At 38.8% G+C, this 18,735-nt stretch overlaps 1 protein-coding gene and 1 long non-coding RNA gene across 11 annotated transcripts in view; one reads left to right on the forward strand and one right to left on the reverse strand.

Annotated features, from left to right (window-relative positions):
• ubr4 (ubiquitin protein ligase E3 component n-recognin 4) overlaps positions 1-9,950 on the forward strand; it is a 196,346-nt gene extending 186,396 nt beyond the window's left edge. For 9 of the 10 annotated variants that reach the window (XM_048561072.2, XM_048561074.2, XM_048561075.2 and 6 more), the window contains 5 exons: positions 634-828; positions 909-1,133; positions 5,659-5,749; positions 6,228-6,390; positions 6,917-9,950. In XM_048561072.2, the coding sequence (XP_048417029.2) occupies positions 634-828; positions 909-1,133; positions 5,659-5,749; positions 6,228-6,390; positions 6,917-6,981 (739 nt within the window). In that variant the 3' untranslated portion in view covers positions 6,982-9,950. The remainder of the gene's footprint in view (positions 1-633; positions 829-908; positions 1,134-5,658; positions 5,750-6,227; positions 6,391-6,916) is intronic. The other variant, XM_048561081.2, reaches the window with a different exon arrangement.
• LOC132211097 (uncharacterized) overlaps positions 1-18,735 on the reverse strand; it is a 36,878-nt gene that overhangs the window by 3,219 nt on the left and 14,924 nt on the right. Inside the window, exon 2 of the long non-coding RNA XR_009447405.1 lies at positions 358-477. This is a non-coding gene — a long non-coding RNA (uncharacterized LOC132211097). The remainder of the gene's footprint in view (positions 1-357; positions 478-18,735) is intronic.

Below are 18,735 nucleotides of genomic sequence, written 5' to 3' on the forward strand. Positions count from 1 at the left end.
AAAGAAAAGGTCACCAATTTCCAAACAGCAGTGACACATGTTCCTCCTTAATCTGGTAATGTGATGACTGAGGGATAATCATTTGGAGAACTACTTTTGTCTTCAAATAATGTGAATAATCAGTCCATATACCTGAATTGGTTGGTGGATCTCTGTCTAAAATTGCATCAGAAAAACAGAACCTCTAACAAATGCAGTACTTTTAAGAGTACAACACCAATATGTCAACCTATATTATGTCCATAGACTGAGATATAATCACTTAGTACTCATGACCAAGTTAAAAGGTGACTGTTGGGTGAAACTGGCACTTGGTGTATTAAAAGCATGAAGAGTGAACATTATAATTATACTTACTATTTTCTGAAGAAGGCCCGAAACGTCAGCCTTCCTGCTCCTCTGCTGCTTGGCCTGCTGTGTTCATCCAGCTCTACACCTTGTTATCTCAGATTCTCCAGCATCTGCAGTTCCTACTATCTGAGTGAACAGGGTTTTGGGATTAGACAAATGCCCATGATTCAGAATCATGCAGACTGTGGCAAAAAGCTTATTCCTGTGTGCAAGTTCAGATGTTTGCTGTGGCATCTAACTACTACTTTGGTTGTATATAAATGAGCTTGTTTCTACTTTCAGGCACAATACGTACTTGCAAGAATGCACAGGCCAACGTGAACCCACATACCAGCTTAACATTCATGATATTAAGCTACTCTTCCTACGTTTTGCGATGGAACAATCATTTAGTGTTGACACTGGTGGAGGAGGCAGAGAAAGTAACATCCATCTCATCCCATATATAATGCATACAGTCCTTTATGTTCTTAATACGTAAGTGCAGTAAATTCTTAATTGAATTGTGGTTGTTTAATACACTGAAAGTAAACTGACATTATCCGATCATCCCATAGGACTCGGGCAACATCCCGAGAGGAGAAGAACCTACAGAGTTTCCTGGAACAGCCAAAAGAGAAATGGGTTGAAAATGCTTACGAGGTTGATGGAGCACACTATTTTACTGTCCTGGCATTACACATTTTCCCCCCTGAGAAATGGAAAATGACCCGTCTTGATTTTCTAAAACGTCTCTTGGTCACAACTCAAGCAAGGAAAGCATCTCCAAGTGGCTGCAACAAGTAAGAGGATAAACAGAGAGGCAGAAGTACTTTCATGAGTAGCAAATGTGTTAATATGACTGTATTTACTATTGACATTAAATCGATCAGGAAAATGTGATGAGAGTACTTCTCTGTGCCAAATTGTTATAATCTAAAAATGATATCTTCTTTTATTCAATCTCCACCTAAACTTAGGAATCAGTATCATACCTTGAAATACAAGATGATTCGGGTACTAATTCTTTAAATGCAAAATGACCATTGGTCTAAGGTTAGCAGGCTAATTTGAATCCCAGTGACTTTGTTTTTCACGTATCACAAACATCTGTCTTTCTCCAGTCAAACAGAGAATGCTTTTCAACTTACTTACATTTGAGCCTTTTCTGCGTAATATTTAGCTCAGTGGAATTCAGTGCAGTATTGGACCAGTAAGAAGATTGGGTACTTTCAAAGCCTCTTTCTGGTTAACTTTCCTATCAAAGCCATTTTCCTAGGTTTTAATTTTTTTTAAAAATTCACCCTTAAAGCTTTTGTCCTAGCAAATGAATTGTCCCACCCAAGTCAATTTCTTGGTTACTCTTGTCATTGAATCAAATAATATTTTGAATGGTATAAATATCTTCCATTTTATTACTTCGCTGAGCAAATTTATTTCAAACAAATAATTTCTAAAAATTAAACTTCACACAAAAATTTTGCTTGTATCCTCTGATCCTTTACTGTGTAGTATCTATACACGTGGAAATCATATTATTATAGGAGGTATCCTTTTGACTATGTATACTGGCTGTTTGGAAGAATTGTAGTACTTAGTACCATGCTGCAAGTTTTGTTCACATCACTGAGTTCCTCATCCTTAAGGACATGTCTACAGTCCCTTTTTAAATTGATTTAAAGAATCATCTTTCACATACTTTGTAGGTAAAGCGTCCCCACATCTGTTTGGAAAGTAATTTTCAACTTCTACCTCAATCTGTCCCAAATATTTTAGATCCAGTAGATCTATTTGTTTGCTCCACTCAGTACAGGAAATAGAATTTATCAAAACTGCCATGACGTAGCAGAAATTCTCAAATCCAACTTTTAATTCTCCTTGAAACGTAGGAGATTGTCCTAAATTGTTGCAACTTCCCTTCATAAATCAAATCTTTCACTTAACAGTAAACCTTCAGGGTACCCTTGCTGAAATTTTCATATTTTTCCTAAAGTGTGGTCCTAAAATTATCCACAATATTCCACATATTTCTAAAATTCTAGCTTGATCTGTTTTTATACTCCTCCTATATTTATAATTCCAAGTAACTGATACTGTTAACTAACTTCGTCCTGCCCCTATAGAGACACAGATAATGTATTAGATGCAAGATCACTGCTGAAAATCGTGTCCCAATCTTAACTATTTGTGCACCCAAAGCTGCTTATCACTGTCGTTCATATCCACATTGCCACTTTCCCCTTAATGGCATGAGCTGCCATGATCTTAAACATCCTTCCCCATTGCATTTTGTCAGATGCTTTTTGGAAGTCCATTGGACAATGCCTGCTACACTATATAGATCAACCTTCTGTAATCTCCAAAGAATTCCAACTAGTTAGTCAGACATCAATTATCTTTAACGAAATGCTGGGGGGTACCCTTTAATTAGAACAGAACAAAATAGTACAGCACAGTACAGGCCCTTCAGCCTACGATGTTGTGCTGAACTTTTACCCTAAGCCTAAGGTCTATCTAACCTCCACCCCTACCTAATATTATCATCCATATGCCCATCTAATTGCCCCTTAAATGCCCCGAATGAGGCCGATATCACTACCCTCTCTGGCAATGCATTCCACGCCCCTACCACTCTGAGTAAAGAACCTATTTCTGACGTTTCCCCCCTATATCTACCTCCACTCACTTCAAAACTACGCCCCCTCATAATAGATACCTCCACCCTCGGACAAAGTCTCCGGCTGTCCACACTATCTATACCTCTGATCACTTTGTACACCTGTATCATGTCACTTCTCGTGCTTTGTCATTCTAAAGAGAAAAGCCCTAGTGCTCTTTCCTCGCAGGACCTTCCCTCCATTCCAGGCAACATCCTGGTAAATTTCTGCATCTTTTCCAATGCTTCCACATCTTTGCTGTAATGAGGCAATCGGAACTGGACACAATACTCCGGATGTGGGCCAACCAGGCTTTTATATAGCTGGAGCATAACTTCACGACTCCTGAACTCAATCTCTCTATTAACGAAAGCTACCACACTATATATGCCGCCTTAACAACTCTATCCACCTGGGTTGCAGCTTTCAGGGAACTGTGGACATGAACCCCAAGATTCTTTCTGTTAACCCTGTATTCTGCTTTCAAAGTTTGTCCTTCCAAAATGAATCACTTCTCACTTCTTGGGGTTAAACTCCATCTGCCACTTCTCAGCCCAGCTCGGCATCCTATCAATGTCCTGTTGTAACCTAGAACAGCCCTCAACTCGATCCACCTTCGTATTGTCCATGAGCTTACGAACCCATCCTTCCACTCCTACATCCAAATCCTTTACAAAAATCACGAACAGATCTTTGTGGTACACCACTCGTACCTGAGCACCGTGTTGAATATTTTCTGTCCACTACCACCCTTTGTCTTCTAAGGGTCAGCCAATTCTGAATCCAATCTGCTACGTTTCCCCCTATTCCATGTCTCCTTACTTTCTTCACGAGCCTATCATGGGGAGCCTTATCAAACACCTTCCTTAAATCCATGTATACCACAGCCACTGCTCTCCTTTCATTCATGTGTTTGGTTACCTCTTCAAAGAATTCAATAAGGTTTTTGAGGCATGATCTACCCCTCTCAAATCCATGTTGACTATCACGAATCAAACTGTGCCTATCCAAGTGAACATAAATCCTATCTCTCAGAGCCCTTTCCGATAATTTGCCCACCACTGAAGTAAGACTAACTGGCCTGTAATTTCTGGGGTTATCCTTATTCCCTTTTTTGAACAAGGGAATGACGTTTGTGCCTTTCTAATTTTCTGGCACTATACCCGTGGACAGTGAGGACGAAAAGATCATCACCAAAGGCCCTGTGATCTCTTCCCTCGCTTCCCACAGAATTCTTGGATAAATGCCATCGGGCCCGGGGGACTTGTGTATCTTCAAGTTCCTCAAAATTCCTAGTACAGCTTCCTTACTAACATCGACCTCCTCTAGCCTACCAGCCTGTTTCGCACTGTCCTCCCCTACAACTAGGTCCCTCTCAGTTGTGAATACTGAAGGAAAGTATTCATTAAGGACCTCTCCTATCTCTTTAGGCTCCGTGCACAAATTCCCTTTACAATCTTTGATCGGCCCTACCCTTTGTCTGGTCATTCTTTTATTCCTCACATACGGGTAAAAAGCCTTGGAGTTTTCCTTGATCCTATCTGCCAAGGTTTTCACATGCCCCCTTATAGCTTTCCTAAGCTCATGCTTTTCCACATGAAAATCTGTTTAACCCTGATGCATTTAGTTTAATTTTCTTCCACTATCATTTCATGCAGAGCATTCCAGATGACCATAACTCAGTGTGAAAAACCTCTGTTGCCCCCTTGAAATTATTTAACCATTACCCTGAATCTGTCCCCTCTGGTTACTGATGCACCTTTTGCTGGAAATTGTTAGGGAAAAAGAACTAAATTGTTCATCGTTTTTGAAAGCCTGTATTAAATCTCATTATAAAAATCTCATTCTAACTTTCTCTGTCATAGAGAGAAAAAAATAAGAACAGAAATAGGCCATTCAGCCCCTTGAGCCTGTTCTTCTAGCCAAAAGGATTGTGGCGGCTCCAACATTTCTCACTTCCACTTTGTTTCCTTTTCCCCAGAACTCTTAGATTCTTGATCAGTAAAGGAGTCATCTATCCCAGCCAGTCTAAAATATATACAAGGACTCTGCCCCAACAGCTTTCAGTGGCAAGGAGTAGGAAAGAGAATCAAACCTCTGAACGATGATGCTTCTCCTCATCTTGGCTTTCTTTGTGTCTCCACAGAACTGAAGCCTTTATAACTTCCATGTTTTTCGTATTCCGTGTCTATTCATATAGTCTACAAACTCAAGAATTCTTCTATTTATGTGACAGCTTTTTTTATCTGAAGTCTTGGATTGAGGCTTCGACCCGATGGACTTCAATTCAAGAGCAAGAATGCTAACAGAGCTTAATTCTCACGTAGTTTAATTACAATAATAAGTCTATGTTCTCTTTATTATTTGCTTGTAACTACTAACTTCCCAGAGCAATGTCATGACGTTCTGGTGGAAATCAACAGTAGCGTGGAGAAAGATCTCCAGATTGCAACCAATATGAATGCACCAAAATAGACACTGCTATTGCTGTTTTTTTTCCTCTGTGTTATTTAAGTAACTTATGGTGTGTGGTGATTGAACATATGCAAAGAGTAAGGAAAACTACATGTACTTCTGTTAAATGGTATGTTGATAGCTGTTCTACTCTTTCCTAAGTACTAAAAATTGATGTTTTAGATTTTTACATATTTTGAAATGTTTTGATTTTTAGATTATCTGACAAATCTGTGAAGGAATACGTTGTGTACCGCCCTGTGCTGCTCTGCTGGGGATTAGTGGATCTTATGTATGGAATATTTAAGGTACTGTGTGTGTATTCTCATTTTATGTGGAGTTGTTGTGGTGTGTTTGTGCAACATGACAATAACTGATGTGTTCTGCATAAATTGATCTCAAATATGCTCTGAAGGAGCTCGGTGACTCCCTGTAACTGAATCAGGATAATTTAAGTAATCAGTTTCCTGTTAGAAAATTTTATTAACACATTGAAATTATATCATCATTAGTTTGAAAGTTTTATCTTCAAACTGGATGTACAATCAGAAAGGTGTATGTTATGTAATAATGTGGCTTGATTAAATGATGGAGATTGGGATGAATTGCTGTCTGAGTTATGTTGCATCACTCTCTCCATATGCTGATTTATTTTGCATCTAATGCTGCTTTCTCCCCCTCTGTAAACTCTAGGATGTGTGTATTCACTCTCATAAACAAGGCACATTATTCATGCCTCCTGCAGTGTGCAGTTGTGACTTTTCTTTTTGTACTTTGCCATTACAGAAAGTTCCTACAAGTAACACAGAGGGTGGCTGGTCCTACTCTCTTGCTGAATACATCCGACACAATGATATGCCGATCTGTGAGGCAACAGACAGATCTCTCAAAACTTTCCAGGATGAATTCATGCCTGCCGAGTCATTTGCTGAATTTCTAGATGTTGCAGGTTAGTATTTACATGAATACTGTTCATTATTTTCCTTCCTCTTGCCCAGTATAAAACAACTGTTGACCTTTGTCCCAAACCTGTGAAGCAGTTAAAGTTGCCTGTATTCACTGGGCCTTTGAGATAGACTATGCAGTTGAATGTTTCGCCGTTCGAAGACATTTGTCTTTGAACTTGTTTCCACAGCTGAATACCAACAACCTCAGTTGATCTTCCTTATTCTTCTGGAGCATGGACATCAGACAATTGTAAATTTGAATCTTAAGCTTTCACATTATCTGACAGGCTGAGAGATTGAATGGGGTGCTGTATTCTAGCAAGGTGGTACATCTCTGCAACAATGTGTTATAACTAAAAAATCAGGCTCAACTGAGAGTGTTCAGGCAAATCTGGTTGATCACATTTCTCAAAATATATCCCCAGCTGTTTTAAATACAGTTAATGACTTTTAGTTGTGAAGTATTATTCAGCAAAATCCCACAATGCCCACTCAATCTGTGATTCTTTTTATGTTCGTTTTCTTTAGGTCTCTTAACAGAAGTTGAAGATCCTGACAACTTCCTAAAAGATCTTCTTAACTCAGTGCCCTAAAATGTTCCAAACTCATCTTCTCAAAACCAAGGCTGATATTTAACTGTGTAATTTTAGAAATATTATATTTGCATTCTTCCAAAGCAGTTGAAATTATTTTTGCCTCAGTTCTGCAGCAGCTGCTTCTTTTCGTGTGTGAAACATTCTGGATTTAAGGTTTTAATGTATGCGTGTACAGAGGAATAATACTGGAATTGTCATTTAACCTGACTGCATGGAGGACATTTGGTTTACTTTCTTATTTTGTTCCTGTATTCAGTATTTCACAGTAACATGTTATGTATTTAAATGTTGTGTTAAAGCTCTAGTTCACTATTACTTCCAATAAAGTTAAATCATGATCCTTCTTGAGATCAATCTGCATTTGATTCAGTGTTGAAAGACAGGCTAACCTTGTCCAGCTGCAGCTGATAATTCGGGCTTGTGTAAAATTGCTTGTAAACAGGAAAGCAAATAGAATTGAAGATTGTTATAGGGGGCCTCTTATGGTTCAGAGGTAGCGTCCCTATCACAAACCAAGACACCCAGGTTCAAGTCCCACCTACTGCAAAGATGTGTAATAACATCTTTGAGCAGGTTGATTAGAAGACAGGTTAAAGGAAAAAGAAAATTGCTTGCAAATAAAAATAAAATTCAGTTTTAAGAAAGGAGCAAAGAAATTGTTTGGATCTTGTGGCACAGTGTTAGTGTCCCTCCCTGTCTACCAGGAGGCCCGGGTTCAAGAGCCACCTGCTCCAAAGGTGTGTAATAACAAGTTGATTTTAGTTTTTAAATTCATTTTTAATTTTTTAAATTTCAAGTTGCATGTATGTTGCACAGTAAATGGTAAGGTTCCTTTTACCAGCCCAACAAACAAACTTCTCATGAAAAAAATGCTAGAATCGATAACTTCTGAGACATTAATGTTCACTAAACATAAAGATTGACTAGAGTTAATGTCACATTTGAAATACTCACAATTAAAGGCATAGACTGGTTCTCACACTAATAACGACACTTCTAAAACAACAATATATATTTAAATACGGTGAATCTTCCACATTTTCAGGCATTAAGTCTAAGAACCTACTACTAAACCATTAAAATAGAAACAAAATATTGTGGATGCTAGAGACCTGAAGTTATTTTTTTTTTTAAAACGTCCTGGAAAAACTTTAGGCACAATGCTGAGAGAAACAGAGTTAATGTTTCTGACATTTTATTGTCCTGTTCTGAAGAAGTCATATTGGACTTGAAGCTTTAACTCTGTTTCTCTCTCCACAGATGCTGCCAGAACTGCTCACTTTCTCTAGCGTTATTTTTAAACTTTCCGATCTGTAGCATCCACAGTATAGTTTTTATTACCACTCAGCTGTTCACAGTTCATTAGTTCACTAGGCTGGTTCGCAGTGCAGGGTGCCACCAACATCACACATTCAATTCTCAGAGTGAAGCTACCATGAAAGTCCTGCCTTCTCAACCTCGCTCCCATGACTGAGGCATGGTGACCCTCAGGTTAAATTTACCACCAGTTTTAATGATGAGCAACCATGATTCTCTGGAAGTGTGGCGACTGTCAGTTCCAATATAGAAGTTTAATCTGAAACAACATATCCTTTCCCTGCTCCTTTCTTGAAGTTTCATTTTCGTTGATCTTAACATCAAATTGGAGAGGATAGGTCAACTTTTTAACTATTTGTTAAATTATTCAACTCTGTTTTTGCTGTAACAGATTGATAGTGACGCAGCTGAGTACAACTTGCACTAAATTGTTCTGATGAAAGGTCACGGACTTGAAATGTTAACTCTGTTTCCTGCTCTTCCTGACCCAAAATATTTCTAGCACTTTGTTTTAAATTTCGCAAAAGTTGAAGTCTGAGTTTCACCCACTATTAATAAATTTTATCACTGTGCAATCCAAATGTAAGCAGAAAAAAAACTGCATGTTTCTTATAGTAGCCATCTCAGATTCCTTTTATATGTACCCTGTAAGACTAACATTTACCAAAAAGATGATTAGCTAACTGTGTTCTGCTGTACTCCAGGAACAAAGTGACATGTACATGCAGGGTTTCTCTAGTCTTCATTGTGAACACATTTGTACAATAATAATTTGTAAACCATGCAATGTCTGCTTTTAGGCAGCAGCATTTATAGATCATTTGCCTTGTAAGTTCCCTTTGAATTATTATTTATAAAAGTGAAATGGAATAAACAACTTGCTTCATATATAGCATCAAACATCCCAAAACGCTTGTAAGCAACATCAATCTTAACATTTTTGACCATGAGTCTCACACAGCTTGATCCTAAAGGATAGGGACAGATGTCCTGAAGCTTGATCAAAGAGGTACATTTTAAGGAGCAGCAGGTTTAAAGACTGGAAGTATAACCGCTACGATTGTCATGATTAAAATCAATGTTGTGAAAGAGGCCAGAATTGGGGAATTGTGGAGATCTTAAAGGTTTAAAGGGTTAGAGGATCTTGCACAGATGGGAGGAGTGAGGCCATGAAGAGATTTGAAATCAAGATTGAATGTTTTAACATTTAAAGTGTCATTGATCTAGTATCCAATGAAGGCCAGTAAGTGCATGGTGATGGGTGAAAGATATTTAGAACTTGTTAATGTATGGTGAGCATTGTTTTGGATGAGAACAACTTGTGTAGAATGGAAAATGGATGCCCTGCCAGGAGGGCATTGGGTAGAATCCAGCTGGAGCAGGTTATGAATATAGTAATATTGTGGCAAAGGAAATAGATGGGATTGGAGATGGAGGAGATCTGTGACAGGAAGTGCCTTCTAAGGAGAAGTGCCTTGTAAGGAAAAGCCCTTGGGAATGGTGTAGTTGAACTTCAGTTCAAGAGATGAAAATGGTGATCAAAAAGTACAGATGATTTTCCTAGAATTTAATTGAAGGAAATTTCTGATCATTCACTGTTGATTGTCAGATGTATACTGTGACGGCTGAGGGGTCTAGAGAGATCGTAGTGAGAGAGAGAGAACTGCATGTTGTCAGCGTACAAACAAAAGTTAATATGTTTTTGGATTATATCACCAAAAAGTAACATTAACATAAAGATCCTGAGCACTTCAAACAGAACTGCAAGAGATGAACCAGAAACTACCATAACTGATTTTCTGCATCCAATTCGAATGGAAACCAAGCATGGTCAATTTTACTGAGCCAGACGAAAAGCAGAGGCGTTACAGGAAGAATGCAAATAGGTCACAAAAAATGAGGCAAATTTATCACAGTCGTTGTCACAAATAATGCAATTTGTCTGTAATTGGAGCTGTTACAGTACTGTAGCAGAACTGAAAAGCTAACTGAAAAGATTCAAATGTAATGTGAAAAAGTGGACTTTGTCTCCCAAATCTAAAATCCCTCAAGGCTTTAGAGATGATTGGGAGGTCGGAGATGGGGTGGTAGTTTGCAGGGAAAGCGTAGTCAAGATGGTTTTCTTTTGAGCATGGGTGGTGATGGGAGTGGCCTTAACAGGAAACTATTAACAGCATCAGGTCAGAGGGCAGAGCAAGCAAGAGAGTCAGCAGTTGGGTAGGCAGACGATCAGGGAAGCAGGCTGTGTCTAATGGGCAAGATTAGCTCAAGGGCAAGGCAAGAAGAAACTAAAAGCACAAGTTAGGAAATGGTGAAACCCCGCAAGTTGTAAAGTTCTCTGAATAAAGGGAATTGTACTAAGGTTCAAGCCAGTTTAAAAAGAAATAGCGGAATAGTGGAGCTCTGAAATGAAATCTGTTCTGATGATACTCAAATTCAATGAAAATAAGCACCGCTGTTTCTGTCCAAAGTGAATGGAATACTCAACACATTTCAACAATCATGTTTACAATTGCCATTTATCCATGTGGTTAATCATTACTTGACTAGTAAAGTTGATTGCTTGTTTTAAATATAGATGTGTTTGAGTGGTTGGGAACAACACATTAATTTTATTTCAGCTGGATGTCTGTGTAGCACCAGCTTGGAATAGATGAGACACATCCACCAGGTTCTACTACCTAATCACTAGACAACGATGTACAGATGGTTACAGAGTAAGTATGAAAAGTGATATCAAGAAGGTGAGTCAACTTTTGAAAGCATCCTAAACTGAGGTCATACATGCCATTCACTGGAACATCTCTGTTCTGACTGGTCCATGAGATGCAACTGTTGGGGATCATTTTTGCTTATGTAACAAAAGGTGGAGTTCATTCACTTTTAAATGTTTCTAAGTACTTTAGTGCAATTTGATGCATCATGTTTCCACACCCTGTTTAAGTTTAATTTCTCTTTTTACTTTCATCCAAACCTTGAAAGGAGTGGTTACTAGCTAAATAATCCCTTTGCACGAAAGGTGTGTCGGTTATACTCGGTTGCATAACTTGTTTTAATCATGTGGCTTAAAACATAACAGAAGTCAGAGCAGGAATAGGCAATTCAACCTCTCAAGCCATTGCCATTTAAGACAAACATGATTGAACTCAACTTGATCTCCATTGCACTTTCCGGCCCATCCCTGTAACCCTTTAATCGTTATTAATTCAAAATCTGCCTATCTCCTTGTATTTATTCATTGTCACAGCGTCCAACACACTGCAGGGTAGTGAATTCCACAGATTCACCATCCTTTTTGAGAGGCATGATTTCTCCTCATCTTCACTTTAAATCTGTCACCCCTCATTTTATATTGCCCTTCAAGTACTCTGTCTATTTTGTTACTCTCCTTCAGTATCTCATTTAGATATCCTTCTAAACTCTAGCAATAATAGGCCTAAACTACTCAAACTCTCCTCATAAGACAAGACTTTGTTCACCACATTAATGACAGAGATTATTCTCTGAACTGCCTCCAATACAATTATGTCTTTGTTCCAGTAAGGGAATCAGAAATGGACTTGGTACTCTAGAGCTAGTCTTGCCAATGCCTAATACAGTTGCAACAACACTTCCCTGCTTTTTTATTCTAGTCTTATTAGCAATAAATGCCAAAATTCCATTTTCCTTCCTCATTACCTGCTATAACCGCATACTTGCTTTCTGCAAAACGTTCACAAAGACACCCAGATCCCTTTGCACTGAAACATTTTGAAGTTTCTCTTCATTCAGTTGCATTTTCATTCTTTGACCAAAATGGATAACCTCACATTTATCCACATTAAACTCCATATGCCAAAACTTGGCCTATTCACCAAACATATCCATATCAATTTATAAATTTCTTATTTCTTCATTTGAGCTTAATTTACCACCTATTTTAGTTTCATCTGCAAATTTGGCTATAGTACAACCTATTTCTGCATCCAAGTCACTAATATAGATGCTTGGAGTCCTGAGGACCAAATGGCATGGCACCCCATGAGCTACAGCTTGCCAACCAGAAAAAGACATTCATCCCAACTCTGCTTTCTGTTGGTTAGCCGATCCTCTATCCAATACAATATATTACCCCTAACCTTGTGCATTAACCTGTTGTGTAGCTCCTTATCGAATGTCCTCTGGAAGTCCAGATATATTGTAACTACATGATCCTCTTTCCTTGTTACATATTCAAAGTACTTAACAAGTTAGCCAAACATGATTTACCCTTCATAAAAATATATTGACTCTGGTGGATTGTGTTTTTACTTTCCAAATGTCCCATTAATACTTCCTTAATGATGGATTCCCAACAATTTGTGAACAATGGATGTTGTACTAACTGATCAATAGTTTCCTATTTTCTGTCTCCCTCCTTTATTGGATAAGGGTGTTATATTAGCATTTTTCCAATCCATAGGAACCTTTCTGGAATCCATGGAATTTTGCAATATTATAGTCAATGCATCTACCATTTCTGCTGTCATTTCCTTGAAGATCATTGAACTTTTAGACCTTCTCCTTTAATCTCAATAGTTTGCACAGTACTGTTGTGCTAGTGGTGGCAATTGATGTAAGTGCCTCCTTTTTCTGTAATCTGTGCATTACCTGTTACTATTGAGATGGTTTCAGTGTATTCCACTTTGAAAACTGAGGTAAAATATTAATTTGGTGTGTCTATCTTTTCTGTATTGCATACTATTAACTCTCTTGTCCTCTAAAGGACCAACAAATAACTTTTCCAATAATTACAGCTACACGATTATTTTTATCCATCTGAAAAGACTTGGGTGTCACTGGCAAGACCAGTAGTTACAGTCCAACCCTAATTACCCTTGAAGACTGTGAGACACTGCTTTGAATCTTTGCTATCTGTGATGACGGTTCATTCATTTATAGTTAGGCAGAGGAATCCAGGGATTGTAACACAGCAATGATGAAGAAATGGCAATTTATTTCAATTCAGGCTGCTGTTTGTTGCAGCTAGTGCTCACAAATGATATTGCCTTCATGCTAGGTGATAAAGGTTAAAGAAGCCTTGACAAATTACTACAGTGCAATTTGCAGATGATACAGGCTGCAGACATGGTATGCTAGTGGTGAAGCCAATCAAGCTGGCCGCTTTTTCTGGACAGTATTGAGTATTCATTTGCTCTAATATTGTTGGAGCTGCATTCATTCAGGCATTTGGACAGTTTTTCATTACATGCCTGACTTCAATGTTGAAGCTGGTGAAAAGACATTGGGAAGTCAGGAGGTCAGTCAGTCACTATCAAATACATAAACTTTTACCTGCAGTTGTGGCCAAGCATTTATATGATTGGTCCAGTTAATTTTCTGGGCAATGGTGATGAATGCAATCATGCCATTAAATGTTAGGGGAAGGTGGTTAGCCTTCCTCTTGTTGGAGTTAGTCATTGCCTGAACCTTGTGTGGTACTAAGCATGAAGCACAGACTGTTAGATTATCTGAGAAGTTGTGAAATCCTTAGCAACATTCCAATTTCTGATCATTTGCTGAAGTGAAAATTGTCAGTGATGTTTGGTGCTAAGAGACAGCTCTGGGAGCTCCATCTTGATTTGCTTTTTCAAACTAGGACCTGTGGGTGTGTGTGTGTGTGTGCGTTCAGAAGAATTCACAGCACAATAATAACTTCTAATTGGTTTCTCTTCTGTCTTCCTCCGCTGCTGCCATGCGCCCCCCCCAAACACACACACACTTCTGTGAATGGAGAAGTAAAAGAAAATCCTAGTTAGCTGCTACTCTGTGTCTGCAAATCCCCTTCTTCAAATGAAAATGGGGGGGAAAAAGAAAGCTTCAAAGATACTATAAGGGCAAATCCTCAAATAACATGTAAAATTGAGAAGTAGTGTGTCAAAACCATGTGTCCTCCTCAATGAGTCGGAAAAGATCTGAACATCCCATTGAAACCTATAATCCAGACTGGTGCCAGAACTGTGTTTAACTGTAAGTTTTGTTCTGTTCCCACCCAGAAGAGTTGTGTCTTTGTGTGCCTGTTTGTGTATGCATCCTTTGAAATGGGTTGAGTTTAGGCTACAAGTTATTAATTTATATTTCTTCTCGGCCATAGGGTTCGAACCAATTTGTTTGCGGTAAATGCCTGTTTTTTTTTAAGAAAGAAAAATGAACTGTCAGCACAGAAACATGCCAATCCAAATAGTACTTTTATCAAATGTTTTCTTAACATCCAAGTCAACAATGTCTACACTTTCCTTTTCATCAATTAATGACAATTCTTTGTCATTAATTGAAGTTCTTGCTGAAGTAATGAAATTCAAGCTCTCTCAAAAATGTGTGTTGGTTCTGCATATGTTAAGTACAGAGTATTTTCAGTAAACCTGGGTTTGGGAGTCAGATATGCAAGGGTATACAAACAATTTGATTAATTTTTTTTCACATTTGTGACAACTCCATGAATGGTAGGACTGTCTTTCCAGCGCACAGTCCTAGTTAATCATAACAATATGATCCAGCCATTGAAGATTTTGTCCCCTAATTCCCATCTATTTCAATTTAACTTTAGTACCATGATGCCATGTTCAGTGAAATGCTGGCTGGATATCAAGGGCAATCGCTCTTTCCCTTGCCTCTGGAATTCAGCTCTTGTCTATGTTTGGACTAAGGATGCAATGAAAATGAGCTAAGCATTCCTGAGTCCCAAACTAAGCATGGTGAACAAGTTACTGGAAAGTGCTATTTGATAGCACTGTGATGACACTTTCTATCATCTTGCTGATGTTTGAGAGTATACTAATAGAGTGATAAGTGGCTGGATTGGTTTTGCCCTCTTTTTCATGGACAGACAAACTTAGCCAATTTTCCACTTTATTGGGTAGATGTTAATGAACTGTACTTGAGCAGCTTGGCAAAGGCTACAGCTATTTCTGGAGCACAACAGCTGAGATATTAAGTCCCATTGCCTTTGATGTATCTGGTGTATTCAGCTGTTTCTTTGTCGCATGGCATGAATTGAGTTGGTTGAAGATTTGATTGTGATGCTAGAGGCCTCAGCAGAAGGCCAAGTTAGATAATGTGCTCAGCAGCTCAGGCTGAAAGTGGATTACAAAAAAATGCATTTTTAGAAACACCTAATGCTACTTAGGGCATGTTCTTTGTGTTAAACCATGGCTGCTCTCCTGGTTTGATGGTATTGTATAGCAAGGTATATTCCACAATATTAGATTATAAATTGCATACAATTCTGCTTCAAAAATACCCAGGCTTGAGTTGCAAGGTCTGTTTCTGATTCTTGACAACAATAGCATGGTGGTGCTGATACAGAAAGGAAAATGTTCTCAATGTGAAGCTGGGAATTGATCTCGAGGACCACGTGATCATTCCTTCCAAATGTGTCATAAGCAGGTGCAGAACTGGTGAGGAAATTTCTCACCACATAGGGTAAATCCAATTTGATATTTTCTTTCAGGACTCAGCCAGCTTAATCAGTGGTAGCAGAGAACATTGTAGTATGTGAGCATGCATCAGATAAGGTTACAATGCTGAATTTCCTGACAATTGCATCATGATGTTTCATGCCACTCATACAAACATGTAATTTCTGACCTTAAATTTGTCAAACATGCTCTCCGTTCTAATCCTCTTTCAGTACAATTCCATGTTACAAGAATGCATTGTGATTTGGATGTGAGAGAAGCTGACAAGCTTTAGAACAAGAGAAGAATCAAAGGATTCATCAGCAAAAGTATTTTTCAGCGCTGTCTGAAAGCTGGATAAAGCCAAGTATCACTTTTCACCTTTTTTTTGTTTTAAAAATGTCAATCGTGATGGGGAAATAAATGCCTTCAAGTACATAACTTCTAACATAAAAATTCAACATTTCCTTGGGTTCATGTTCTCAAGCCCTCTTGAAACATCATTAAAATTGCAATCAAACCAGGAGGCCCTTAGGCACCATTTGCCCATTGTAGCTCTTTGAGAATAATGTAAAATTACGTCTTATTTCCTCACTCTCTTTTCCTATAGACTCTAAAAGGTTCACCTTTGATTCCTGTTTAGAAAGTTGCTGCATTCTCTAATATGCTTTCACCACCTTTTTAGGCAATACCTTCCAGATCATATTATTTCAATGCTGAAATATATTTTTCCTCATGAATCCTTTTGATTCTTCTCTGTACTGTCCTAAAGCTTGTTTGTTTCTGTTTCTGATTATTGAGGTTTCTGACACCGACAACAGTTTCTCCATATGTATTCTATCAAAATCCTTCCTGATTTTAAACATTTCTATAACAGCTCCCCTTAACCTCCTTTGCTGTAAGGAGCACAGCTGAAGGTTCTCCGATCTCACCACATATTTCATTGCTGGTGATATTCCCACAGATCCCATCTTTATCCCCTCTGATAGTTTCACATCCTTTCTAAAGTACTGTGCTCAGGATTGCTATGTTACCCCCGGTTGGGACGTAATCAGTGTTATGCCAATTTTTTGTAAAACACTTTTGCTCTTGTGCCCTACACTTCTGTTAACAAAGCTGAGGATGCCATGTGCTTTTTAACAAACTTCTTCATAGACGGAATCATAGAATCCCTAAAGTGTGGAAACAGGCCCTTCGGCCCAACAAGTCCACACCGAATGTCAGAGCATCCCACCCAGACCCATCCCCCTATAACCCACCTAATCTCCACCTTGCTGAACACTACAGGCAATTTATCATGGCCAATCTGCCTAACCTGCACATTCTTGGACTGTGGGAGGAAACCGGAGCACCCGGAGGAAACCCACACAGACACTGGGTGAACATGCAAACTCCACACAGTTGCCCAAGGCCGGAATCGAACCTGGGTCCCTGGCACTAACCACTGTGCCGCCCCGACACCTTTTCAAAGATTGGTGTATGTACATGCTTTAGTCTGTGTTTGAACAGCTCATTTTGAAGTTGTAGTATTGAGTTCATATTGGAGGTTGTTTAATCAAAAATAACACGTCATACTTCTGTGTTAATTTTCTTTGCCATATTTCCAGCCATTTCACCAATCTTTGACCTCCTTCAGTCTTGCATTTTCACTATTTTATATATTTCCAAGTTTTGTGCTGTATACTAATTTGGAAGTTACGTCCTTATGCCCAAGTCCACGTCATTAAATAGCATCAAAAAAAGTGATCCAACACTGATTCCTAAGAAGTACTTCATTTCAGTCTGGAAGAACAACCAATCTCTGCTTTCTGACCTCCAAACTAATTTCATGGTCGGACAGTTGGCTAGCGTACAGTTTCTTCTTGGGCTGTGAGCATCACTGGCTGGGCTAGCATTCTTTGCCCATCCCCATTTGCCCTTGAAGGTAAGATGCTTCCATGAACTGTTGCAATCCAATAGTGTAGGTACATCCAAGCCTATTTGTGAGGGATTGCCAGGATTTTGACTGAAGAAACAGCAATGTATTTCTAAGTCCGGATGGTGAGTGGTTTGGAGCCTGTTGGTGCTCCCATATGTCTGCCACCCTTGCTTTTTCTAGATGGTCATAGGCCTGAGTTTGGACAGCGCTGTCAAAGGAGACTTGAAGAACTACAGTGAGTCTCATAGATGGTGTGTGCTGCTGCTATTGAATGTCAGTGATGGTGTGACAGAATGTTTGCATTTTATGATGCCACTCAAGCAGATGTTTCTTCTTGATGGTGGCACTCTCCTAATTTCTGCCTTGTAAATGGTGAACAGGTTTTGAGGAGTCAAGAGGTGAATTACTGCAAGATTTCTAGCCGTTGACCTACTCTTGTAGCCACTACTTAATGACTAGTTCAGTTTAGTTTCTGGTCAATGGTAAACATCCATCCCTGCCCTGCCCCAAAACATGAATAGTGGGGGATTCAGCAATGGTGATACTATTCAATGGGTAAAGAGACAATGGTTAGATTCTCTCTTCTGGGAAAATTATCACTGCCCAGCACTTGTGTGGTGCGACTGTTACTTGCCACTTGTCAGGCCAAGCCTGGATATTGTCCAGTTCTCGCTGCGTTTGCTTCAGAACAGTGCCATCCCCCGAGAATGGAAGGCAATGGCAAACCATCACTATGGAATAAAATGGAACCTATTTCACGTGCTTGCAGCCATTGCCATTTTTAATCCTGTCATAATGTGGTGCCTGTCAAATGTCTTTTACAAATTCATGCATACAACTGAAAAATATAACTTTTGTTTTCATATTATTTTCATATTAACATTATCAACATTTTTGACACTATTGTTTTTGAAGCTGTTGACAATCCTTTGCTAGATTTCTACAGTTAGAAATTCTTTTCTAATTCTGCAGAAACTCGCTGATCAATTGTTTTTCAATTATGTTAATTAATGCCTCACAGTCTCCTTCCAAGTCTGCACAAGTCCAGGATATAAGATATCTGGACCACTGGAATTTCTAGTCAGCATTTCCTTGAAACTG

Source organism: Stegostoma tigrinum, chromosome 28, assembly GCF_030684315.1.
Source record: "Stegostoma tigrinum isolate sSteTig4 chromosome 28, sSteTig4.hap1, whole genome shotgun sequence".
Taxonomy (NCBI): domain Eukaryota; kingdom Metazoa; phylum Chordata; class Chondrichthyes; order Orectolobiformes; family Stegostomatidae; genus Stegostoma; species Stegostoma tigrinum.